The sequence below is a fragment of the Lepisma saccharinum genome, chromosome 6 (assembly GCF_977018435.1).
Source record: "Lepisma saccharinum chromosome 6, izLepSacc3.1, whole genome shotgun sequence".
Taxonomy (NCBI): domain Eukaryota; kingdom Metazoa; phylum Arthropoda; class Insecta; order Zygentoma; family Lepismatidae; genus Lepisma; species Lepisma saccharinum.
The window spans coordinates 64830291-64858255 of NC_139234.1; the positions used below are offsets into that span (position 1 = coordinate 64830291).

General features: G+C 35.7%; 2 protein-coding genes across 5 annotated transcripts in view; one reads left to right on the forward strand and one right to left on the reverse strand.

The window, feature by feature from the left end:
* The window catches only part of BBS5 (Bardet-Biedl syndrome 5 protein), a 35644-nt gene extending 17825 nt beyond the window's left edge, over positions 1–17819 (reverse strand). For 2 of the 3 annotated variants that reach the window (XM_083124773.1, XM_083124775.1), the window contains exons 1-8: positions 17731–17819; positions 3830–3978; positions 3518–3567; positions 2450–2497; positions 1943–2070; positions 1251–1386; positions 908–1009; positions 71–262 (exon numbers count right to left, since the gene is read on the reverse strand). In XM_083124773.1, the coding sequence (XP_082980899.1) occupies positions 71–262; positions 908–1009; positions 1251–1386; positions 1943–2070; positions 2450–2497; positions 3518–3567; positions 3830–3978; positions 17731–17801 (876 nt within the window). In that variant the 5' untranslated portion in view covers positions 17802–17819. The remainder of the gene's footprint in view (positions 1–70; positions 263–907; positions 1010–1250; positions 1387–1942; positions 2071–2449; positions 2498–3517; positions 3568–3829; positions 3979–17730) is intronic. The other variant, XM_083124774.1, reaches the window with a different exon arrangement.
* Positions 17820–18327: 508 nt separating this feature from the next.
* Kat60 (katanin p60) overlaps positions 18328–27965 on the forward strand; it is a 29655-nt gene continuing 20017 nt past the window's right edge. Inside the window, exons 1-4 of one of the 2 annotated variants that reach the window (XM_083124049.1) lie at positions 18328–18454; positions 24666–24847; positions 25342–25438; positions 27817–27964. In XM_083124049.1, coding sequence (XP_082980175.1) covers positions 24671–24847; positions 25342–25438; positions 27817–27964 — 422 coding nt within the window. In that variant the 5' untranslated portion in view covers positions 18328–18454; positions 24666–24670. Of the gene's footprint in view, positions 18455–18556; positions 18737–24665; positions 24848–25341; positions 25439–27816; position 27965 lie in introns of those variants that run through there. The other variant, XM_083124050.1, reaches the window with a different exon arrangement.

The window sequence follows — 27965 nt, forward strand, 5'->3', positions numbered from 1 at the left end:
TGATATCAGCTCAGCACCACAAGATAATCTTCAAAAGTTCAATTTACAATTATGATATAATCTCACTTACTCTTTCTTCTGTTGTATACTCCACACCAAAAATGGGACACTGGCTGTAAACTTTATGAATCGACGAGAGCTCCTTGAATATTTTCTGCAGTTTCTCAGCTGGATCGATGCGGAATCCAAGCACATAGCCACCACTGCACTCTGCACTCTCCACAACCAAGGCTGTCCCAAATTTGGACTCCCGAACTTTTATCTATGAAATGAAACTCTCATGAGTGTGCTTCTTTTACATGTAAAATTAATTCCCACGTATTGCAGCAATTACAGTGGAACCTTGACTTTTAACATTCCCAGATTTTACATTTTCCTTCATTATACATTCACTTTTCATGCTCCCAAATGCAGTAACTTGTTATAAAATATTGCCGGACTTTACATTTGGCCACATTTTTAGTTTTCTTGTCTTGGTCCCCTGAATAACGTAAAATCGAGGTTTCACTGTATTTGGAGATTTGGAAAGCTTCTGTTAGTGTGAAAAATCACAAAATCAAATATCACATATTAACAAAATTTTGGACAATAACAATCTTTTTGCGAGAAAAGCTTGAGAATGTAATTATTTTCAAACTAAAAGTCATGTAAATAATTACTTTAAAAAACTGATAAAACTTCATGCATGGCAATAAGATAGTTCAAGGGAGTGAACAATATTATTCAAAGGCAAATATGTTCCACTTTATTTCACCATCACTACCTTCAGCCTTTCGATTTTATTCTACTACATGGTTCTGAAGAGCTATCTTTGCACTTTTCATTTCATTACTTTCTCAATTTGTGCAGTTGTGAAAAAAACATTTCATGCTTTCTAATTACTCAACACACTATTGTTACTACTTACATTTGTAATTTGCAGATATGGCAGGGAAATATTGAAATTCTCATTCATGTCTGCAAACCACACCAGCCGTACATTGGTAATAATGAAAGTGCCCAGATTTCCCTGCAATAAAATATAACTGTTAATTTAAATGCAATATTTTTTTCACTTACATTTCCCCAAAAGAATACACTGGTTACTAAGAGAAATAAACATAGCTGTGAAAAGTATTTTATAATTTAATCATTCAAATTCTGTATGAAACATTTGATATTTTCTTATAGTCACTATATTATAAACGAAACTCTACTATGATTGGTAAAATTTCCTTTTTTAGACCACAGTTAAGTTACGTGTGTGGTACCTGATCACTCGAGAGATTCCAAACGCCATGAACTGTGGTGTAAACTTGTTCCAGAGGCAAAATCCTTAACTGCTTGTTTCGAATTATAGCTCCTCGTAACTTGAGTTCCCTGTACATTCGTGATGATGTGTAGGCCCTAGTAAGAGAATAAAGATATGTATTTTTGAAACAGAACATTTTATTAAGGACAGTACTACAACAGTTTCATTACATTCAATGGCATGATACAATATGAACCTCTGAAAACAGGAACACTATCAAAGATAAGAATTTATATCTGGTATCAAATGCATTGAGGATTTTTCTATGAGTTTCTTTTTAAGTCCACTTTATACACAGTTAGGTTTATTCGGACTGGACCTACAGTTTAAAGTGGGATCCTAACAACTGACTATCAAACCGAGGACCCCTTTATTACAAAGCAATCAAATGCATTGAGAGAGTGTGTATGACAAGTAATTAAAAATCTACGCAAACATTTACTTACATAGATCAAAAATTTACTTACATAGAACAAAAAGTAAGACAGATCTCATATGACTAATTTGATATTGAAACCAAAATAGTCATTATAATAGCTTCCTTGTGCACACACAGTTAATATTTAATTCCTTGTAAAATTATGTATGGCTTATGTTCACGATAAACTTTGATTCTAACCTGCATTTCACACACCAGTACACCATACTTACTTGTAGACTCCAATTACTGAAGTAAAATGTCTCGAATTTCCAGGAATCAAATTTGTGAATATAAATTCAAATCTGGTGTTGTTTGTTTTTGTAAGAATGTACAGGGCTTCTGTCATGCCTCGTAATTTCTGAAATATACGACAAAACAAAAATAAAGCTCTAGAAGTATGAGAGTGGTTCAATAAATAAAGTTACAAGAATTATCACATGCATACATTCTCTTGTTAGCTTAAAAATTCGAAGCACTTCAAGATTTCTCACACATTAAACTTATTTCAATTTCCCAATTAACATTACAACACAATTCAACATACCATGCACGAGTTTTCTTATGGGAAATTCTTCATTGTCTGAGAGAATATTGTGCACATGAAAAAAATCAACAAGAAACAACAGATTCAGTGATATTGCACGCACACACACACACACACATATATATATATTTTCAAGAAAAAAGAAGCACTACGGTGAAAAGATTAAAATCTGATTATTTTGAATCTATCTCACCATTTGATGCATCCACTTTAACACTGCATTTTGATTAAAGCATACAGTCTGAAATTGATGTTTAAAACTAGCATTAATACCACATAATGATTGGAATTTAATTTAATTTATTTTATATGTAACAAGATGATGTGTAGTTAGAAATATCAACAATGTAGTTCACAGAAGAAGAATAAAATACAATTATGAATATTAAAAGGTGTGTGGGTGTGTGTGTCTAAATTTAGAAAAAATGAAATATTTTACATATGTTTAGATGAATGTTAAAAAAATATATTTGTCTCAATATAAATAATAGTGCCCAAGAGTATCGATATCCATGCAAAATTTTGCAAGATATTGAACCAGTTTTATGCAAATTACTTGGACAAAAAGCGTAATTATATTTTTATCATGATAAATAACTTTTAAATCATAGTTAAATTAAAAGAAAGAAAAAGTGAAGATCAGTTGAAAGCACATCTTGTCAACAGCAAGATTAAATTACAAGTGCATAAGTTTTAAAATGATTTCTTTATTAAAGCTTCTTGCATTTGATTTCAATAACACTCATGTTATTTACAAATTCATCACTAATTTACATTTTGAAAATGTATATAAATTTTACAAAGTAAGTAATTATGGAAAATAGAAGTAAATTTATAACTGTGGCTACACAGAACATTATTTTTAGGAAAATGTATATTTCCTGAATTGTCCTATCATTGCAATGTAAATACCCACATGCAAATTGTGTACATGAAAAATAAAAACATTTGGATATTTTATAATTTATATATGCACATGTTAAAGAACATTTAAAAAACATAAAGCACTTACAACCACAAATCTTCCATGTTGTTTAGATATGTTTTACATTATCTTCAGTGGCTATGTGAACAATTAAGAAAGTAGGATATCCAACATGCAACAGAAATTATTATAAATATACACATATATGAAGTAAGCAAATAAGCCAAACATAAACAGAATTCATAAAAATAAATAGAACTTGTTAGTATGCACATCAGTGGATGAAAACAGAAATTGAACAAACAAAAACAAACAAAAAAAACATGAAACACTTACGGAATTCACATTTTTTGTTGTAACATGAATTATACAGTTGTACCCAATGGCTGAAAAAATAAAACATTTGATGATGAAAAATATACAATCATGAAATTTCAGTAATAATAACACTAATAGCTAATGTATATTTTAAAATGGAAATTCCTCCCATGTAAACAGTATTCATTAAGTTCAGAAATTTTCTGAAATGTGTCAATTTACAATAAGTTTACAGCACATTTCCTAGCAGATGAAAAATGTACGTCGGTATAATTCACAATGGAGCAATACACACGACAGCAATAAAGCGATAAAAGAAATAACACTTACATAAACTAACTCTTGGCATTGTATGGGAATGCCAAATAATCCTAAGATTCGTTACTAGTAAACGTCCTCTGTCTCCACTATTTCCTTTGGTGTCTTCTATTGAATCTAGCTTATCAATCATCTTCTCACCAGGACGCATCTTCATTTGGCTGGAAAAAAAACAGTGTACAATGTTATAATAATGCCAAGTACCAAGTAATGAGCACTGTTTGGATTTTGAAAAAAAAATATTTATGTTGGAAAAAGAAAATTAAAAATACCTTTCGCAAGCATGCATGGTCTCCATTGAGAGAAGGTAGAATTCAAACCTTTTGGCAGCAATCAGTAGTAGAAAGCATTTAGGGATATTATATTAATGCTAAGAGAACTAAACCTGACCCACCTAACCTAACTACGAAAGTATGTATTGGGAAGTGAAAAACCAGTGCAAAGGAAACACAATGTAAGTAATCGCTAAAACTCTGTAGTATGTGCTAACAAGAAGTAAATCGAAATGAAACCATGTAAAAATTGCATACAGAGCATGATGAAATTGGCCGAAATTACTAATTGTTATAGAATCTCAAAGGTTATAAAAACTATGCTGGTACAATCATGTACAAATCAAAACACCAATCTGTCAGTTTTGTAGCCCTTTGCATAGTTAATAGACAAGTAACAATGAAACGGACACTTACACAAATGAACTATTACACAATAGTCATCAATATACCAGAACATAGAATGGAGAGGCATGGGGGAGGGGTAGTTACAGTTACTCTACCACCTAAATACTATAGAAGAAAAACGGAATTTCTTAACTAATCAAAAATAACAAGCTACATCATTCATTAGGAACAAGAGAGTACATGTATGGATCATTACAATCATTAACAGCATATCAACATCGATGTATATTTGTTTTATAAGGGCATATGTGTATTTTATTTACAAAACTGACAATTTCGCTAATGAACGACCAAAATTAGTGTCAAATTAACATCCACCCAAAGTATTCATAAATAATGTTTTCCTGTATAATTTTTGGTAGAATTTTTTGAATGTGACTGTAAAAATAGTTTTGTGGGTTATGCTCATAAAATGAACAGCTCACCCATTCTTCTTCTTTTTCATGACCCTGTCAACAATAACCTGTCGACTTTGGACATCTTTTCTGCTATTGGATTTGTATTAATGTTTTCCTTCTGAAATTAGTCACTCTAGTTCACCAGTATCATATGCGATTATATAAAAGTCATAATTCATGCTTACATTTTCAAGCATATGCATAGATTGATTTATTGATTTAGTGTTTTAAGTCCACTTTATGCACAGTAAGGCTAATCGGGACTGGACCTACAGTTTAAAGTGGGATCCCAACCACTTGTGCCTCCACCGGGTGCATATGCATAGAGAAGCCATATTAATGGAGGAGATAATTCTGATAGAAGGGAAGAGAGAGATATAGGAAATGACATTTTTAAACGTTGAAAACCTTTATAGAGTGTGATTTGTTGATTTGAGAAAATAGGACATTCAAGAAATAAATGTTGTGCATCAGGATTTTCATTACCACATTTGCAATTTTCTTGGGTGTTGATATGTATCTTTCCTAGATGAGCTGGAGTACGGACGTGACCTGTCCTTAACCTATTGATAAAAACTATGACCTGCCGTGGGAGTGTGTATAAAAATAACCATGGGTCTTTTGTAGTAAAGTCTGCTATCCATCTATATGTATTACCCACAACCTTAAATTGTTCCTTGCACCATTTGTTCCATTGATCCATGAGTTTGATTTTCACTCGTGGTAATAAATCCGTATTCATTAATCTATTGAAACTTATGAGATGTAAATCTCTGGCCTGTTTAGCACATAAATCCACTCGATCATTTCCTATGTTAATATTATGTGCTTTAACATAACTGAATTTAATGTCAATGTTCCTTTTGCAAGCAAATTGAACTTGTTGAATAATTAAAATATTAAGATATGATTGATGACATAATTTGGGATAAGATGTAGATAATGCTTGTAGTACACTCAAAGAATCTGTAAGGAGAAGAATTTTTTTAAAACCTTCGGCTATTTCACATTGTAAGGCTCTGTATAAAGCGTAACTTTCGGCAGTAAAAATAGATGAATCTATAGGTAATCTAAACTGCTGATAATTTTTTTTTGGATGTAATAGGCACATCCTACCCCTTTGTTATTCTTTGAACAGCTGAGACTGACCTATTCTCAAACTGTGATGTTCAAAGCTAATACTATTTATGTTATTGATGTTGTTTTTAACTTATGCATGTTTGTTTTATATATATATATATATATATATATATATATATATATATATTGTTACAATCATCTTATAACGCTGTATAAAATACAAAAAATCAAATTGCTGTAACCATAGCAACGAAAAATAATAAGTACTAAAAATGGTGATGAAGTAGTGAGATTTTCTGCACCTGTATTGTATTTATTTTAAATATAACGATTATAGTTAATTATGCAATTTTATTTGCATTGGTAATCGTTCTGCAAGTTTAAGCGCAGCGGCAGTTATCAAGAGTGGCGACCCAGAAGCCAGGATTGTTCAAAAAGTGTGCAATCTTCTGATAGTGGTAAGAATGTGTTGTAATGGAACCGAATTTTTGTCATTTGCTGAAGTAAGACTTATGTCACAATCTTCAGTGTGCCTTGTATAACGTAACATCTTACGTGAATCGTCGTATGTGTGAAGATCACAATGGCTGATAAGTTAAAACAAAGTAAATCTAAATCATCGCGTAAAGAAACAAACATTCCAGCTAATACAATGACTTCTTACTTTGATGCTGGTAATCCCATAGTCAGTTTCCAGTAATGAGAATACTACAGAACATGATGTTTGTTCTACAAAATCTGACAAATTAGCTTCTTGTAATGAGCCTGACAATGATTTGAGGTATGTTCAGTGTACACTGTGCTCCTCATGGCATCATATATCTTGTCTCAAACTTACAGTCACTCACTGGACAATTTATTCGACTACACTAGAAAATTATTATTGTAAAGGTTGCAAACCAGATTATGATCCTTTTAGTTTGCCAGCTTATCTAGAAACTCTTAGCCCGAATTTTGGTGATTTGTTAAGTATTGTTAAGTATTCAATTACTTATGGTCGCTTCTAATGAAGACCTCAAAACGAAACTAGAACAGTCTAATACTGAAATGAAATTGCAGTTAGAACAGTCTATGAAATTGCAGTTAGAACAGTCTAATGCTGAAATGAAATTGCAGTTAGAACAGTCTAATGAACAACTAAAAACACGAATGGATCTTGCTAACCAAGATATGAAATTACAGTTAGAGCAATCTAATCAAGAATTTGCAGAGTTTAATAAGAATATTAAGTCTCAGTTTGAACAATTGGAATTGGATATTTATAGAACCCTAACTTCGAAATTTGAATTGGTTCATCAAGAAATTAATACTGTTAATCAAATATTAGACAACTTGACTTCCGATGTTAAAACACAACTTGATTCAATAGCTTCTGAATGTGTCAAGAGAAATGAACATTTGGGAAGTATTTTAAATAGCAATATTTCTCAAATCCGAACAGAACAAGACGTTCAAGGGCAACAAATTTTAACAAATAAAGATTTGATTAGTGAATGCGATAAATCTATTACAGTATGTTCATCCCAAATAACTGATATTAATAATAAATTATCATCGTTGGAAGTTGCTGCTAGTGAAAAATGTACATTTTGGAACGTATATTACTGATTGTAATAACAGATTGCAACATATAGAATCTCGTGTTGAAGTTTTACATATTAATTATACAAATTCTCAACGCAACACAAAAGGAAATCTGAAACCTCCCCTTGCACAAAATAGTTCTCAAACTAAGACATCTCGTGAAAGGGCTACAAATGCAGTTGACTCGGGGGCAATTAATTCATCTACTTATTCATCTGATGAATCTTCAACAACCAATGTGAAAACAACGTTCGATGAACCGCATGTTCGAAATCGTGTTTGCTGGAAGCAAAACAAAAGATATTTATTCCAACATGCAATGAGGAACATTATCGGAATAATATGTCACCTAATAGTTCACAGTTTAGGGACACAAGTAATTATGCGATTAACAATACACAGACAACTTCTAGATTGAATTCTACCGTTACAAATATTGATAAACATTCCAACGTTCAACAATGTTGTTCTGCTGATGGTGAAAATAGTTACATAAATCAAATGTTTACATACTCTCAAGAACCTAACCTTCCTGTCGTTCATCGTCATAATGTCCCTGGTGAAATGTGTGGGTTTTGTCATATTTCTTCCTTGCAGAATGAAGCTTGCAAACCATGGTTTCAAGGTGAAAGGCTTGATGCAAATTTAATGACTGGCACAAGTTGTCCAAATGCTGAAATTGGTGTTAATGAGCAAAATACAAATAACAATTACTGTGATAATCCACAAAGTTTGATCAGTTTGATCGTTGTATTTCTCCAACGTCTTTACCTGGAATTACTGTTGGGGATAGAGGAAACAGATATGTAAAGATAAATGAACTGTCTTATTTACCCAAATTTTCTGGGAAAATAGAAGACCAATCGGCTTGAGAATATCTAGAACATCTTAATTCTATGCTTGATCTTATGGACATTCCAGTTAACAAAAGGCTACAGAGTATTCAGCAGTGTTTCACCAACAGAGCTGTGTACTGGTCCTAGAAAGAACTCACAAACGTATGTTTTCTTCATATGATCATTTTCAAAGGGAATTCATGAAACAATATGCAAGTCCGGAAATAATACAGTCTCAGTTGTCAGTATTAAGGAACAGGAAGTATGATCCTACACTACATGGTGATTTAGAAAGTTTTGCGTTGAAAACATATTATTGCAATTTAGTTGAGAACCCAAACGAATTGGATGTTATTCAATTAGTTAATAGCCAGTTACCAAATAATATAGCTAATAACATAACTTGTCATGATATACGTTCTATGGACCAGTTAACAACTACCGGAAGAAACCAATAATAGTAGAAGGTTAAACCCAACAAGAATCGTGACAGTATGAAATCAAAATTTAGTGTCAAGCAAATTAATGTTAAACACACCAAAAACACTTGCTCGTCTTCCACTCAGACTTCGTTGATGGATGCTTAAGTACCCTTTACTAATGAATTTGACAATGCTAATTCAAGATATGGACGGTTTAGAGGTAGCAATGGTAGTTTTAGAGGACGTAGAAATAATGGAGGCTATTCAGGATTTTCATATAACAGAAATAATTTCAGATTTCAAAGAAATAATGCATACTCTGGTATTTCCAGTGACATTACAAATAGGAATGATAATCAGGATGCTATAACTTCTGAGTTACCTAACAGTAGTCAGAATGGAAGGATTTTCTACAATAGGCAAGCACAGTATTCAAGTGAGCCTGCTCTCGCTCCTACTTACAGTCAACCTGTTAATGTGACTTCATTACGAGCACAAAATGCATCTACAACTTCTGGAATATCAAATTCTCCTTCTGGAAATGTATCAAGGACCTTTACACGACAATCTGGTATTGGAACATCCTACCAATCAACAACAAATTTAAATTAAAGGAGCGGATGGAAGTGCCTCCTTCACTCTGCTTTCTTTGAGAGAGGCCAAATTTGAACAAACGAAATTCATTTCAAACACAGGAAATTATGAATGTACGTGATGATAAAGACTTAATATCGAAACCACTACAAGTGAATTTTTTATTGGAATGGTTTGAAGAAGAACCTGAATGGACTGTTAGTGATTATGATATTCCGGTTCCATTAACTGAAGTTCCAGTTATTCATGGAATTATTCGTCAAATACCTGTAGTTTGTATTATAGATTCCGGAGGTCAGGCAAATGTTCTAAATTTTGACGTTTGGTGTAAACTATCGTCTTTGATTAACAACATTAAACTGGATAATGTGAAAGATGTAAAACTCACTGGTTTCGCTGGATCCAAGAAGTGTAAAGTTGTTGGCAGTAAAATTATTAATCTGCAGATAAAGCACGAATATTTTTCTATGGAATTCTTTGTTCTTAAAGAGTTGAATGCCGATGTCATTTTAGGAGTTCCATTTTTGAGGAAATATAAAGCAGTAATTGATTTTAAAGAAGGGAATGTAAGTTTGCTAAATGATAGGAAAGGAAATTTCCTCTGTTTTAGCTTGGCAATATTCTTCTACAGAAGATTCGAAGTATTGTACAAAGTCTAACTTTTGTTCCGAAGATACATTAAATGATAATGAAAGTTATTCATGTAGATTGTTACGTGATGCGTCAACTTTGGATGATGATGTAGAATATATGCCATCTAAGAAATCCATTTATGAGTCTGTTTTTAGATTTGTTCAAACTTCTGTCATATTATCACGTACAATTTTCGGATAAACCTAGAAAAGCAATTGTTGAACCTTACAAGATTCAATTAGATATTGTAACATCTATTACAAGCACACCTTATCCCATACCAATATCAAGGAGACAACCTTTAGAAGAAGAGCTTTCCAAGTGAGAGAAATGGGGAATTATTTACCAGGATTCTTCACCATATCTTAATCCTCTACATATAGTGCCAAAGCAAGGTCTTTGGAGACCTGGGATCGATTTTAGGAAACTTAATCAACATGTTATCTCTCCACAAGTGAGAGTAGAAGCAATTAATGAAATGTTACAGAGGTTTCTAGGATGTGTTTATTTTTCTTCAATTGATTTATCATGCGGTTATTTTCAAATACCATTGACTGAAGATTCATATCCTTAGCTTTTTCTTATAGAGGCAGACAATATCTTTTCCGCTATCTTCCGTTTGGGATTCGTTCAGTAGTCTCCGTGTTCCACGACAGGATGAATAAAATATTTTCCACCGATTGCACAAATTTTGTAGTTTATTTGGATCATATTCTAATTTTCAGCAAAGATTGGTCTCAACATATGCAACATGTAAAACTGGTTTTACAAGAGATAAAGGGTGTCAATATGTCTATTAAATTTTCAAAATGTAAGTTTGCTTACAAAGAAATCTGCTTTCTTGGACACATAATGTTCGGTGATAAAATTATGGTTGATCCTGCAAAGAATTCAGCAATTATTAATTTTCCAATTCCAACAAACAAATGCTCCTTGAGAAGGTTCTTAGGATTGGCTAATTGGAGGCGAAAGTTTATTGAAGGATTTGCTGAAATGGCACAACCTTTGTATGATCTGTTGAAAAAGGAATCAAAATGGCAATGAAATGATGTTCATGCTTCAGTTTTTGAAAACCTCCACATGCTTCAGTTTTTGAAAACCGCCACATGCTTCAGTTTTTGAAAACCTCCACAAGTTACTGATATCTCCAAAGGCTTTGTATCAACCAGATTTCACGAAGCCTTTCAATGTGAACACAGACGGTTCGAAGAAGGGAATAGGAACTGTTCTATGACAAGACGCAACTGAAAATTCTGAAGAAGGACCACGTATAATCCAATACGTTAGCAGATCTCTTAAAGTCAATGAGTTATCATACAATACTCACGAGATTGAATGCTTAGCGATATTATTTGCTTTTAAAAAATTCTACATGTACATAGCTGGAACTAAGGTGAAATTGTTTACCGATCACCAATCTTTATCTTGGCTAGAATCTACTAAAACTTTGAATCCACGATTAAATAGTTGGAGTTTGAAATTACAAATGTTTGATTATACTGTACATCACGTTCCTGGAAAAAACTAATGAAGCTGAAGATACTTTAAGCAGATATCCTGATTTAAGTACAGGTTTTCTGACTCTATCGGAACTATATGTAAATAACACGTCTTGATTTTCTCGACGAAGATAGTGTAACATTTTGGCAAGGAAGTCAAAATTCGGATTCTTATTGCAATGCCATTGCACAAAAGTTACAAAATGGGAATTTGTCAAAGAATATAAAAAGGCAATATTCAATTCAAAATAATATATTATTCCTGAAACATTTGAAAGAGGACAATTGGAAACTTGTAGTACCTATTGTTGTTGTACCCAAAATTCTTCATAAATTACATGACTTACAAGGTCATTTTGGGTACTATAAACTATTTAATAAGTGCAGAAGTTTATATTATTGGCGTAAAATGAAAGTTAGTATCAAGCAGTATTTGAACGACTGTTTAACATGCTCAAAAACTAAACAAGCTCGCACAAAAATTAATAAGGATGAATTGCAAGTATATTCTGTTACTCCACATGATATGTTATCAATAGATCTTGTTGGACTGTTACCCAAATCACAAGGATATAGTTACATATTTACAATAGTTGACACGATGTCCAAAATTTTAATGGCATATCTGTTAAGGAAGGCAATATCACGTGAAATAATTACAAATTCAAGCTCCAGTATTTTTACCACTATCCAGCATTTAAGGTAATATTATCAGATAACGGTTCCCAATTTAAATTACAAGAGTGGAAGTTATATATGGATGACTGTAACATAAAACATATCACCACGTCAGTTTATTCACCTTTCGCAAATCCTGTGGAAAGATACAACAAAGAGTTAATACAATTGTTACGATTATATACTTTGCAAAATCATCAGGACTGGGTAAAATATTTGAATCATGTAACAGGACTTCTAAATAATTCAGTTTCGGAAATAACAGGTTTCACACCAAGTGAACTTTCCTTCATCACGAAATAAAGAATTCGGTATCACCCGAAAGGATTTCTTCATTTTTACAGAAGAAACTACTTACTTTAATCAATTTCTCTGACATTGTGGAAGTTCGTGAAGGTGTTTTCTTTGATCGTTTAAGCTTTCTGACCCAGAATTCCTTTTTCTTTCCTGAGAAATATTTCCAACACGCAGAGGCGATTGCTGCCATTTCCTTGCTATTTGCCTGTGTTCATTGATGTAACCCTGTGTCAGTGTTTCCAAACATGCTTTTTGTTTCCTGAAATCGACAACCATCTGTTCGACAAGTAGTGGTTGTTTATGTCGTAAACCCTTGTCACTGTGTTTGTTTAACCTAACCTAACCTTATCGTGCATGGTTCATGTAGCTAATAAAGCAAGAATCATGGAAACATGTAAAAAATAAAATTGTAATAGTACGTAATTTTCTGTCATTAAGTTTTGAAACACTGCTTGCGCACTGCAAATCAACAAAACACAAGCACGACGATCCTTGATGAGTGCATGCCATATTGTCTGTTACACAAGCTAAACAAGGAAGACAAATAATGACTCGTAATCTGAAAAGTTGACAGTATTTTATGGGAAAAGGCATAACTTCACCTTAAAGAATCTTCCGCAATGCAGAATAGGTAAGTATCAATGCTAAAATTAAGGAAATAAACGAGCAGGGATGTAATTAAGGGGGAGCACGTGGGGGCACTGGCCCCAGCAATACTACAGGAACTTATTACAATAAGTAGTTTCTTCTGTAGAAATGAAGAAATCTGTCCGAAGGATAGTCAACTAGTACCAACTTTCTCATTATTATGACGAGTAGGCCCGTAGCCAGGAATTCTTTGTAGGGGGGGGAGGGCAAAGTCAATCCTACAGGGGGCAAATTTATAATATGTTGTGTCGCATTGGCAGATATAACAGGGTACACAGAGGCACTTGCCCCCCTCCCCCAAAAGAGATAAGTAACAGAAAAGTGATGATATCTTGAAACTGCAACGAACAAAAAAAAAAACTAGCAACATCAAATAGCAATATTTCGATATTGACCTTTCCACATTGCCAAAGAATATGAAGTTTAACATAAATACCTAGGTAGGCTAATAGGGACTTGATATTTACAGGTCGATAATGTTAATAGACTATTAATATGCACAGGGCCAGATTAAGATGAAATTGGGCCTGATGCTTGAAATCTTCCGTGAAAAATAAACACAACAACGTTATAGTTACGTCACAGCACAAAGAATGATAGTAACTGTATAATAAGTAACGCTGTGTCTAGGTGTCCGAAATTGGGGCACCAAATTTCATTCTAAGATTTATTTTCAGGTTAATATAGCTTTTTGGAAAATTTTCGTCTGTTTCATCTGGGCCTATTTCAGGAATGGGCCTAATGCTGTAGCATCAATAGCATCCACTTTAATCCAGCCCTGAATGCACCAACAACTTTGGGCCTCTCTGCAGAACTGATTAAGGAAGCCCTTCATAAATCATACTTCATAATGATTCCCTCTAGTTTCCAGTATGCAAGATTTACACACAGGAATCTAACGAGAATCCAACAACACCATTGTGTTGTGTTATGCAAGAAAAATTGAATTAATTAAATAATAATGGTTACATATTACCTACACTTTGACGAATTGTGTAAAAATTTGTAATACTTTTTTTTGTAGTTGCTAAAACATTAAAACATGTGTCCCTTAGTCCACCACGGACTCTATTTCTTACAAAGGGGAGAGACTTGCATCACTACAGACAATGTTTGCACTGGTTACGTTAACCATTTTGCAAAATATTGTGTGAATTGTATTATATTATAGTTGAAATACATGTTTTGACACCTGACAAACAAAGGCAGAAATTTATTTTATTATAAAACATAAAATAAACGTAACGTTTCAACCTTCTAGCAAGGTTGAAACTTTACGTTTAGTTTATGTTTTGTAATAAAATAAATTTCTGCCTTGGTCAGCATATTGAGCTTTCATATCATGGAAACAAGGCTTTAATGGTGTTATAACTGACAAACAAACAGGAATCCCTTGATTGATCAATGACTTCTTGGATTACAGTGTCATCATTAATACTTCATATTAAGTTCCATAGAAAAAAAATGTTTTAATAGGGTGCAATAATTTTACGGGGTGCCATGGCATTCTCTTTAACATTTTTTTTTTTCATATAGATCGTTTGGCTCCCAGGGCCGACTCCCACCACACCATAGCTATGGCTCTGAACTTGGACTATAAGAAGAGCACAAAATGCGAGCAAACGAGCAAGAAAATTTTACGAAATGTATTTTTATTTGTATAAAATTTGAAATCGAGGGGGGGGGACAATTGCCCTTCTGTACCCCTTGCAGGTGCCCTTGGCCGTCTGGAAGAAAAATGCAAGGAACACGTAAAAACTACTTCCATCATGAGTATCCAATTGTCCTGCTACTGTATTCTTAGATTCTCCTAGTCTTGTTTTTTACTTCAATGTTTGCTTCCCCTAGAATGGACTTCCCTCCAAGGTCAAGGGGAGGGGAAAATGTCCACTGGCCCCTTGTAGTTGCGGCACTGTTTATGAGTGTCTCTGCATCAATTTCACGTCATCTTTCATTGTTGCGATTAGCTAGAAGTGTAAAGAAAGCAACACAAAGTAACAAAAATCAAATATCCACTCCCTCTCTCTACCACACTACCAAAATATAGACTTGGGAAACAAAAAATTAAGCAATTCAAAGTTCATAGCAACACATCCAAGAAAAACATCCAAACACATTAGGCACCTTTAACACAAGATTACTGAAAATGTCACAACTGTTCTAGATACTGAAACTTGTGAAATCATTTCCCGAAGTCTAATCTGGAAGGGAATTCCCCCCCCCCCCCCCAATCCTGATATGACATTATAGGGAATCCCATACACCCTAATAAATCACAAAATCAATAAGTGTCTTTGTAAAATTGCTAGAGTAACACATCATATAATTGTAAAGATTAGAGAATTCCAGGTAGGAATGTGGTCTGTATTTTTCACAGCGGGGGCAGAGCAGGCTCTCGGAGGGGAAGGGGCAACTGCCCCCTCTAGCTACGGGCCTGCTGACGAGTGTATATTAAAAGCAGGACTCAAATCTTAAATGTTATATAAAAAAATGTTATCTTCACTTTTTACCAGGAGAAGGGAAGAGATTGAGACTGTCCTATTCTCAAACTGTGCTGTTCAAAGCAATATTACTTATGTTATTGTTGTGGTAAAATTTTCGTATCCCCAAAACATATTTCTTCAATTTTACAGGAGAAAGTACTTACCGAAATGGGTTTATTTATACTTTAGGAAGGTCTTGGAAGTTTGCTTTCACCTCGTTGAAATTTTTTTGCCGATAAATCATGTAATTTTCGACATTAATGTCACTCCGATGCACGAAAGCTGTTCCCTTGATGTCCGTCTACTATGTGAACCAAATATTTGCGAGCGTTTCATGACGTAACAACCGGTCAGTGTTTCCAAATGGGCGGTTTTGTAACTGAGTAACAGTTCTAGAACGTAAATAAACGTGAGTTACTGTTCATCATTTCTGATTACGAACTTGCGACAACATGACGTGCACAGGATCAGTGGCGTGCTCAATATGAGGTTGATGAGGGTTATAACCCCCCCCCCCTTTCACCCAGTATCTCTAAGGCTATTTATGAATGGTTCGTGAGGCTATTTATGAATGGTTCGTGGGGCTATCCGTGAATGGTTCGTGGGGCTATTTATGAATGGTTTGTGGGGCTATCCGTGAATGGTTTGTGGCGCTATCCGTGAATGGTTTGTGGGGCTATTTATGAATGGTTCGTGGGGTTTTCGAACCCGAAAAAAAAAATTAATTTTGAAAAACAAATTTAACTATGTTTCCTAACCTAACCTTGCCGTGCATGGTTCGTGGGGCTATTTATGAATGGTTCGTGGGGCTATCCGTGAATGGTTCGTGGGGCTATTTATGAATGGTTTGTGGGGCTATCCGTGAATGGTTTGTGGGGCTATCCGTGAATGGTTCGTGGAGTTTTCGAACCCGAAAAAAAAAATTGAAAACAAATTTAACTATGTTTCCTAACCTAACAGAACCTAACGTAACCTTGCCATGCATGGTTCGTGGGGCTAATATTTATGAATGGTTTGTGGGTCTATCCGTGCATGGTTCGTGGAGTTTTCGAACCTGGAATAAAATACAAAATCAGTAACACGAAAATAGGTATTTTTCTATGAAGAAGGTTGCAACACTGCATAACCACTGATCATGGACTACGCTAGTCAAGATTTCTCCGCCATATCGCATGTAACGCAAGCGAAAGCGAACAAAATAAAAATACTCGATATTTCGAAAATTGAGATTATTTGCGTGCAAAAAACGAAACGCAAAATAGAAGAATCCTTACGAATGCAGAATATGTAAGTATCGAATGTGAAAAATACGAAAATAAGGGAATTAGAGACGCTTGGTGGTTACCGAAATTTTAATATTGTTGTTTTTAACTTATGCATGTCTGTTTTATATATATATATATATATATATATATATATATATATATATATGTGTGTGTGTGTGTGTGTGTGTGTGTGTGTGTGTGATTATAATCATCTTATCACGTTGTATAAAATACAAGAAATCAAATTGCTGTAACCATAGCAACGAAAAATAATAAGTACTAAAAATGGTGATGGAAGTAGTGAGATTTTCTGCGCCTGTATTGTATTTATTTTAAATATAATGATTATCGATAATTACGCAATTTTATTTGAATTGGTAATCGTTCTGCAAGTTTAAGTGCAGCGGCGGTTATCACAGCTCACCCAGTCATATTTTTTTCACGTGAAGAAAATGGAATTATCCAATGATGAGAGTTGTTGTTTCTGTTGCCATAGGAACGACACGGTATTCCTCAAGAGGGGAAACCGTTGATGGCACGAAAATTAGTAATAGTTCTTCGCACCTTTCTATAAATGACCAAGGAACACTTAATAATGTCAAAAGGATTTTTTTATGTGCTTGCAAATTTACCACACATAAACATTGGATAAACTACATACAATTAAAACACAGTTAAAGTCGTATTCGTGCTTGGTCAAAATCGAATTCCGCACATAACATTATCTACAGGTACAAAATATTACATATTCTTGGTAAGTACATAAGGATGCAATATCAACACTAGAAATCTATATGAATACACAATTATTCTTACAATAATGCTATATCAAATCGAACTTCCTTATCTTCCCACAGGGCATCCGCCATCTTGTAAACAATCTTCATATAACAGTCTGCTAACTCAGTTGCAAAAAAATATTTTGTTTATATTTTACTTCGCTTTCTGCCACTTTTTGGCTAATCGCGAAGATGAGGATGAATGATGAAATTGATGAAGGGACAGTCAAAAAGAAAACACCCATGGCTATTCTTCTATTCTTGGCCCACACCAAAAAGTATGGCAAAGAGCAATGCAGAGCAATGAGTAATGGTATGTCAATTCCGTCTATTCATTTTCTTTCGTTTTACTTTTTGGCTCGCACCGCCGTCATAATGTGGCAGCATTTGCATTAGAACAGCCATATGACAAAATCTGTGGGGGCTCCCTTATCGCACAACGTGATACTAACTCTGCGTTCTGACCATAGAGTTCTGACGTCAGAAGTAAACAGCCCACGTTGTTAGATTGAGTCTGTTAGGTTTGGTTCTCTTGACATAAATGCATTATTTATGCTAACAGAACTAAATCTAACAAACCTAACATGACAACTTAGGCATTTAGCCTAACAATGAAGATTCTTTGATGACGTCAGAACGCAAAGTTGGTATCTCGTTGTGTGATAAGGGAAACAGAAACTTGTTCCTGTGTCTTATGTATTGTTCCGAAACGCTTGGGATTATGACCTAAATTGGCAGGAGACCAAGGACAACAAAAACAGGTGAGAAGGATATTTGAAATTAATTTGTAGCCATGTTTATATTCGTTATTAAAGGATTCTTAATATTGCGTTGGGAGAAAAACAGATTTCGTTTACTATTCCTTATGTTCTTCACCACTTGTGGTGAATCTATCTCATCTTCCTAGCTCACTTTGAAAAATCCTTGTTCAGTCCACTTAGAGAAAAGATGTAACCTTGATCGGAGGCACGTTATGCCTTTTATGGAACCGTCGATAAATATGTGGCCCTTGATATTTTCTTTCGCCACAAGAAAGCACTAAGGTAAGATTCATTCTACAGACATGCACTGGCGTAAATTATAGTCTGTTACCATCTTATTTTGCAGATTGTAATTATGCTGCAAGTGGTTGTATTTATATTAAACTTTTTCATTCTTATAACATATTTTTTATTTTTGTTTTTTCTGCACAGAGAACAGCAAGGATAATTGTTCTTTTTCCAGTCTTTTGACAATCCATACTCTCTCTAGAATATGGAGAATTTGTTATGATTCGTGAAGATTGTTGTTTATGAAGGTTTTCTGTTATTTTTTGCTTGCGGAGGTGTTTTACAATGAAGTAATGAGTGCTTTCATGTGGTACTCTCTCTCTCTATTACGTCATTATCAACTTCATGTGATATGTGGGAATTGTGCATTGAAGTGGTGTTAATGTCATGTGTTTTGTGTGCCATGGTTTGCAGAATAGGAAATATATCGGAAAGCAAGTTGCATGAGGTTAGGTTATGTTTTAGTTTATTATAAATAATTATTGGGAGTATCTGACAACTGGTGACAGTACTGATCAGGCATCGGTGATGGCTCCGGTACCCTTTTCTACACCCTCGATTTTTCGCACATTTCAAATATTCTCGTTACAAAAATTAGTTCTTCATAATAAACGATGTTTCTGAATAGCGCGGAAAGTAATTTTTTAGATCTACGTGCTACGAAACTTACGTTTCTTATGATATTAAAATTCCTTGCGTAACGTCAAAAAGTTTTTTCAGAACTTTATGATAGCGAATGATGCATTCATGTCACAGGCGCAAGTCTGAAGATTTCGGATCATCGATTTATGTCACAGGCGCACGTCTTTTTCTTCTTATGATTGACATGTGCAATAGGAACATTTGCAATTGCGATATTATATTTGTGTGATATATTGGCGGATTGGACATTTCAGACATTCGATTTCATTTATGCGACTTTTTATTAAAATTTCAGTAGCCACCAAACATCTCTAATTCCCTTATTTTCGTATTTTTCACATTGATACTTACGTATTCTGCATTCCCATGGGTTCTTCAAGTTCGCGTTTCGTTTTTTGCATGCAAATAATCTCAATTTTCGAAATATCTAGTATTTTTATTTTGTTCGCTTTTGCTTGCGTTACACGCAATATGGCGGAGAAATCTTGACTAGCGTAGTCCATGATCAGTGGTTATGCAGTGTTGCAACCTTCTTCATAGAAAAATACCTACTTTCGTGTTACTGATTTGGTATACTTTTCCAGGTTTGAAAACCCCACGAACCATGCACGGATAGACCCACGAACCATGCATGGCAAGGTTAGGTTAGGCAAACAGTTAAATTTGTTTTTCAAAATTAGAAATATTTTTCGGGTTCGAAAACCCCACGAACCATGCACGGATAGCCCAGCGAACAATTCATAAATAGCCCCACGAACCATAAATAAATAGCCCCATGAACCATTCACGGATAGCCCCACGAACCATTCATAAATAGCCCCATGAACCATTCACGGATAGCCCCACGAACAATTCACAAATAGCCCCACAAACCATTCATATGTAGCCCCACGAACCATTCATAAATAGCCCCACGAACCATTGACGGATAGCCCATCGAACCATTCATAAATAGCCTTAGAGATACTGGGTGAAAGGGGGGTTATAACCCCCATCAACCTCACATTGAGCATGCCACTGATCCTCTGAACGTCATGTTGTCGCAAGTTAGTCATCAGAAATGATGAACAGTAACTCACGTTTATTTACGTTCTAGTACTGTTACACAGTTACAAAACCGCGTATTTGGAAACACTGACCGGTTGTTACGTCATGAAACGCTCGCAAATATTTGGTTCACGTAGTAGATGGACATCAAGACAACAGCTTTCGTTCATCGGAGTGACATTAATGTCGAAAATTACATGATTTACCGGCAAAAAAATTTCAACGAGGTGAAAACAAACTTCCAAGACCTTCCTAAAGTATAAATAAACCCATTTTGGTAAGTACTTTCTCCTGTAAAATTGAAGAAATATGTTTTGGGGATACGAAAATTTTACCGAGTTACTTCATTTTTGGACTTACAAATTGAACTTCGACCAACAAATCAATACCTGGCCTTGGTAAAAAGAGATAAGTTACCTTCTTTGGTTTAATTTTAGCCTTCATTTTTTGTATCTTCATGTGTCAATGTGGAAAACAGTGAAAAATAGTGTTGGGGGTAGGTGACTTCGGCCAATTTCTAACATGCCTTTAAAATCGACTCTATAGATAAAGGCGGGGTGGCGGTAGCAGTAGGGGGCGGTAAGTCAATTACCCCAGGGGCGGAGCCCGGAATCGGTGGGAAATTTGACTCAACAATTTCAAACGACAAAATCACAACTTTAAACGGCTGTACAGTCATAAATACTTATTTCCGCGCTCCAATTTTTTATATTCACAAATAGGATCACATAACCTTCACAATGATAATTTTTTTTTTTTCAAAATTTGAGGGTGTAGAATAGGGTACCCGACACTCGGTGACCTTGCTGTGATACAAATTCTTCTGGGTGGGTGGTTTGTTTATCATTCATGCAGGTGAATTTTTCACCTAAGCATGATTGTGTTGCCACTTTAATAGTAAGATTTCATTTTGTTCTTCCCATGGAATAGTTACTCATCATTTACAGGGTAAATATGCGATATCACCCGAACGGATTTCTTCAAATTTACAGGAGAAACTACTTACTGAAATCAGTTTCTGTAGCATTGTCAAAGTCGAGGTATTTCCTTTCGTGGAAACTGAAAACTTCACCATTGAATGTTGCAGAACAAGAAATAATCACTTTTTATGTAAGGAACTTGCATTACTTTTTATGTAAGGAACTTGCATTTTCTGTAAAGCGACAACATTATGCCGTTGTTTCCATTATGTACCTGCAGATGGCGCGAGCGTGGAAAGTCTCGCCAGTGTTTCCAAATGTTCCTTTTTTACGAGAGTTTTTTTTAACTATGCTTACCTAACCTAACCTTGCCGGAAATGGTCTGTGGGGCTATCGTGAATGGTTCGTGGGGCTATCCATCAATGGTTCGTGTGGCTATTCGTCAATGGTTTTTGGGGCTATCTGTCAGTGGTTTGTAGGGCTATCCATCAATGGTTCGTGGGGCTATCGTGAATGGTTTGTGATGACAGAATGAACACAAAAGTAGGTATTTTTTCAGTTAAGAAGGTTGAAACACTGCATACCCACTCCAAATTCACAACACAAGCACGACGCGCGTTGATCCATGACGAGTGCATGCCATATTGTCTGTTACCCAAGCAAAACAAGGAAGTCAAATAGTGACTTTTAATATGAAAAGTTGACTTTATATTATGGAAAAAGGCATAACTTCACCTTAAAGAATCTTCTGCAATACAGAAGAGGTAAGTATCAATGCTAAAATTAACGAAATAAACGAGTGAGAGGTGTTCGGGCGATATCGCATAATTACCATTTACAGTTGTCTTGGACATGGACTACTGCTGGTGAACTATGTTAAAAATGCATGTATACAATGATTAGTCCAGAAGTAAACACTCAGAAGTTGGGCTAGTTTGTTTACTATTATATTTGTGATTGTCTGCACTTGTATAGAGTTAGGTACCAACTGCAGGTCCAAATGTTAAGATTTGGCTGGTGTGTTACTTTTAAAGCTGTAAAAGGCGAAGATTGTGGCTGGGGTGTTACTTTTAAAGCTGTAAAAGGCGAAATGAAAATGCATGTTGAGTGCTGGACTCATGATCTTGTCACAGACAGTCCCAGCTTTAAGCCTAGCTTACCCGAGGAGGGGTAATTTAACAATTTTTTTTATAAAAACTGCAAATTACAATGTTCCTAGAATGTTTTGTGTGTTTCTATATTATTTTTGTTCATAACATCATAAAAGTAACACATGGGAGCCAAAATTCACATGGTGGGCCTATCAGCACCCCCCCCCCCTCTTCCTTGGGATGTGTGTTCCGACATGACGCTCATGCCTGTAAGTTTTCATTTGATTGGTAATGGTAATTTTTATAATTACCATATAACTGCACATATGTAAACCAAAAAAAATCATTTTTACTCATTAAGCATAGACTTGCAGTATCATCCTGCAAGTTTAGTGAACTATAAAATATTTGTGTGACTCTCATGCAATAATTTGTTCTTATTTTTTATTAATGATAGTAATTTTTAAAATTATTATAATATAATCTATACAAAATTTGTATATAATAGTCTTACGTGAGTGAGTATAGAATTTCGATACTACGTTTTGGGGTTCAACTGTCCCCTTCCTCAGGTTCTTTTTCCTCTAGGCACAAATCATTTTATGCCGCGTCAAGAGTGTTAAAAGGATTAGGTTAAAAGATTTGGTTAAAAAACACTTGAGTACTAGTTTACTATTGTTTGGACAGATTTCTTCATTTCTACAGAAATGCGTAATAAGTTCCTTTAGTATTGTCTAACATCGGGAAGGTGTTTTGTGTGATGTGGGAATGTATGATAGGGGAAATTCATGTTTATTGTTGAAAATTAATTCTCTGACGGACAATAGCATTTGGCGCGTACACCTTCGTACATCATCACGTGTCGTGATTGTATGTGTTTTGTTCATGTTCATTGGGTATCCAGTGTTTCAAACTGTCTGTGTTTGCAACGAAACTTAGAAACATGATGTGTCGTGAATGCGTGGTGACATTCGTACCGGGTGTGGAAGATCCAGTGGAATTTTTAATTTAATTGAACATGGGATCATGAAGAAAGGAAAGGAATGTCGAAAATGTGGCATTGAATGTAAGCTACTCGTTAGAAGGAATGGGCTGTGGGTATATGCCTAATATGACGTGTCGTGGATGTGTGGTGAAATTTAGGTAAGTTTTCCGTATCCTGGAAACGGATTTCTTCAAATTTAAAAGTTTGGGGCTCATTTGGGGGCAGGTGACATCGGCCAATTTCTAACATGCCTTTAACAGGGACTCTATAGAGAAAACCGTGGAGCCGGAGCGGAGGCGGGGCCACGTTAGCGGTTGGGGGCGGTAGGTCAATTACCCCAAGGGCAGAGTCCGGAATCGGTGGGATATTTGGACTCAAAAATTTCAAACGAAAATATTTTTTTAGTTTAAATTTCCCACCGATTCCTGAACAGATAGCCCCAAAAACCATTCACGGATAGCGCCACAAAACATTACAATTTTCTTCGTAAAACAATGCGAGAAAAAACACTGTATAACGAATGAAAATCGACAAAACACAAGCACGACGTGCGATTATGTGGGATTGTGTCTCAGGCAAGTGAAAAGACTACGAGAAAGAAGTACTTGTAATGTGAAAAATTGCAATTACTTTAATGAAAAAAAAGTCAATACACCTTAAGGAATGTTCCGCGAAGCAGATAGGTAAGTACGAATGTCAAAAATTGACGAAACTAAGAAGTTATAGGTGTCCGAAGGATACTAAATTTTTACCAACACTTCTTAAACTGGGGGTTTTAAAGAAATAGTGACTTCTAGTGCCTACAGGAAAAGGAACCTGAGGAAGGGGCAGTTGAACCCCGAAACGTAGTTTCAAAATTCTATACTCACTCAGGAAAGTAAGACTATTTTATACAAATTTTGTATAGATTATATTATACAGTGAGTAACTCGCACAATACGTAAATATGTTAAATTATTATAATACTGCAACCTATATAAACAAGAAAAAAAACAGTGATTCAATAACAAAATTGTTTCTTGGTTTATCTTTAGTGATAAACAAATGTGTGAGCCTCTGAACCCCTTCAGGTAAGTAAGTTTCTTGTATAATATAGTTAAGTCGGGGTTGACATTGTGTGGACATGAGTGTTTCTTTGTAAACTTTTTCATCAATTTCATCTAATCACCATTCATCCTCATCCAGAATTGATGTCTGATTCAACTTATTGCAATGGATATTAATTTTATATATTTCAGTTGTGATGACAGTAATGGCAGTTTCTATTAGTGAAATATGTGAAAACACTAAACTTGCACGAGAGATGGCTCTCATGGGAAATTACGACACGGCTGGAGTCTATTATCAGGGAGTTGTTCAGCAGATACACAGATTGCTAGCTACTATAGCGGACCCAACAAGAAGGGCGAAGTGGCAACAGGTAGTGTAGTAAAATTGTGTTTATGTATTTCACATATCTTAATCTCCTTAATGCTATAGGGGTGTAAGGGGTGACCTTCCACGTAGTACACCCAATTGTCAACCTAACATCCACATAGTACACCCTGGACTGCTTTCTGCAGACTAACAAAGCTCTGGCAACTGGCCCTATGGCCATTATAATTCAGTGTTGTCCTGTTTATTGTCCTTATGTGTGCCGAGTGTCCCTTTATAGCCTCAGCTTTTAACCAAGGTAAGGATATTTTAGTTTTGAGACGTGCTTTTATTTTTGTTATGTTAAGGGGCTGGACCCTGCATAGTGTGAAGTGTGCAAAATAGCGTAAGTGCTGATGCACCCAAAATTTTAAATTCAAATTATCAAAACCTTAATGCTATAGTTGTTTTATTCACCCCTTTCTAATTAGCATTATCATCATTACGGAGTTTGAAATATTAAAATCACAATGTAATGTAATTTTTTAATTTTTTTGGCAGGTTCAGCAGCAAATAGCTCAAGAATATGAACAAGTAAAAGGAATTTTAACTACTTTGCAACTCTACAAAGTTGCTAATCATTCTGAGAGACCCATAGGTAAGTTATTTTAACTGTTGTTAAATTCAGGGATGATGATGTCAGAGCATAGTCTAAACTTGGCTGTATGTGCATAAAATCTTTGCCTGATTACCAAGGATGCTTCTTTCAGGAGTTAAAAACTCACTTTAAACTAGGGATCTAGTGCATAAAGTAATCTTAAATTGTCATGAATCCCAATTTAAACGGCAAATTTTGTTGTGGTTAGTCTATCTGTGCATTAAGTAATCTTAAATTGGCCTGACTAATGTAAGCTATATGATTTTTATGTGTGGGAGGAAGAGGATATTGATCATCATAAGACTTGAAATCAAGTGTAAAATCATTCTTGAATCCTCAGGAAGGTATTTCTGGGATGATTGAATTACAGGTACCATTGATTGTGATAATATTTCATATTGGTGTGTAACATCAGGTAGTTATTATTCCTGGAAGTTGAACATGTAAGAAGTTTTACTCTTGTCTTGTGTGTGTGTGTGTGAGAGTGAGAGAGAGAGAGAGAGAGAAATAAATAAAACACGTACAGGAAACAGACACATACAGGAGAGCTGCCAAGTGGGTGCTGAAAGCACCTGCCAACATTCCTCCATCCTCATCCCCTTTGCCCTCTTGTGTTCCTACCCGAGAACATGATAGAGTGAAGCTGCGGATGATGAATTCATAAAGGTGACAGGGATAAAGAATAAAGTATGCCTTATAAGGTAACTATAATACTTACAGCTATGGTTTCTTGTCTCCAATGAAACCTTAACAGTTTCTGCACGCATCTCGAGGAACTTCAAATGCTAATCTCTGAATTTGACCCTGCCCTAATTTGTCTTCAAGAGACATTTTTGCCCAAATGAACCAGCAATACTAAATGAATATACACTTTACCGCATGGACAAGCTTCCTGAGGGTGAACATGCTCATGGTGGTGTAGCAATCGGTGTTCAAGATTCCATCCACTTGACACCACTCTTTCTCACCACCCTTCTCCAAGCTGTTACTGTGCACATTCATCTACCACAGCCCCTAACCGTGTGCTCTATATACATCAGGAGGGAGGAGCGATTCTCTTTCGAGGACCTTCTTTCTGTATTTGAACAACCTCCATCTCCTTTGGTTCTTTTGGATGACTTCAACTCTTACCATCGTTTGTGGGATTCCATTTGTGCAGAGCGTCTGGGTCAGATTATAGATCAATTCCCTGAGGCGTCAGGTTTAATGTTGCTGAATGATGGAACTCCCACGTATTTCAGTCCACCCTCAGGCACATACTCTGCTTTGGACTTGTCCCTTTGCAGTCCCAGCCTTGCTCATACCATCTTTTGGAGCGTTCACACTGGGAACTCCTTTTCTGATCCTCATCCACAAGAGAACAGCATCCTGCAGGGGAGTGTGCTGAGTGTGACTGTTTGCCATAGTGGTGAACAGTGTTATGACCAACATTCTCACCCATGTATATGGTCTTCTCTATGTGGACGACCTAACCATCTTTTGCAGCTCACAGACACTCGCGTCAGCTCCAGCTGACTACAAACAGTTTGGTTGATTGGTCCTCCCAAACTGGTTTCACCTTCTCATCTGAGAAATCCATGTGATTCCACTTTTGTCGTCATCGTACATGCCATCTTGATCCTGTCCTATACATTTAGAAATCACCCCTGCGCTTCGTGAATGAGGTTCCCTCTCTGGAACTTATTTCCGATAAGAAATTAACCTGGCTACCTCACCTTCGCCAGTTAAAGTTCTCTTGTCTCAGAGTTCTCAACTTTTTACACATTTTAGCTCATACTTCTTGGGGTGCTGAAAGGACAGCACTGCTGATGACGCATTGGTAGCGTCGTCGCCTTGTAATCAAGGGGTCCCGAGTTCGATACCTGGTGGAGGCAGATAGTGGTTCAGATCCCACTTTAAACTCTAGGTCCAGTTCCGATTAGCCTTACTGTGCATAAAGTGGACTTAAAACACCAAATCAAACAAGTACGGTACTGGTTCGCCTGTACCGTTCACTCATCAGGTGGAAGCTCGATTACGGATGTGTTGTCTATTTGTCTGCCCATCCATCTCAGATTCGAATTCTCGACACTTCATCATGCTGGTATTCGGGTATGTACCGATGCTTTCCGTATCAGTCCCGTCGAAAGTTTGTAGTCGAGGCATCAGAGCCATCACTGTCTCTGTGAAGACAGTGGCTTATTCTAAATTACTTGCTTCATCTTCATTCGATGTCCTCGCATCCATCCTGTCATAACGTCTGCAACGAGAGAAGGCTGGCTTTGTACCAGCTACATCCTCGTGCCACTTGACCATTCGGTGTGTTTGCAATCAGTTTTTTATGTAGTGATTGTTAATTTTTTTGTACTTAGATTTTATCTTATTTACTTATGTTGCAGGTGGTGGCTTACGAAGTCCAACCTTTGAGGAACCAACTAGGGATGGTCCAATTTGGGTTCCTTCATTTCCAAGTGATCCTGATGTCTGGCCTCCACCTCCTCCCAGGGACCCGGATGTGTGGCCACCCCCAACACCAGTGGAGCATAAG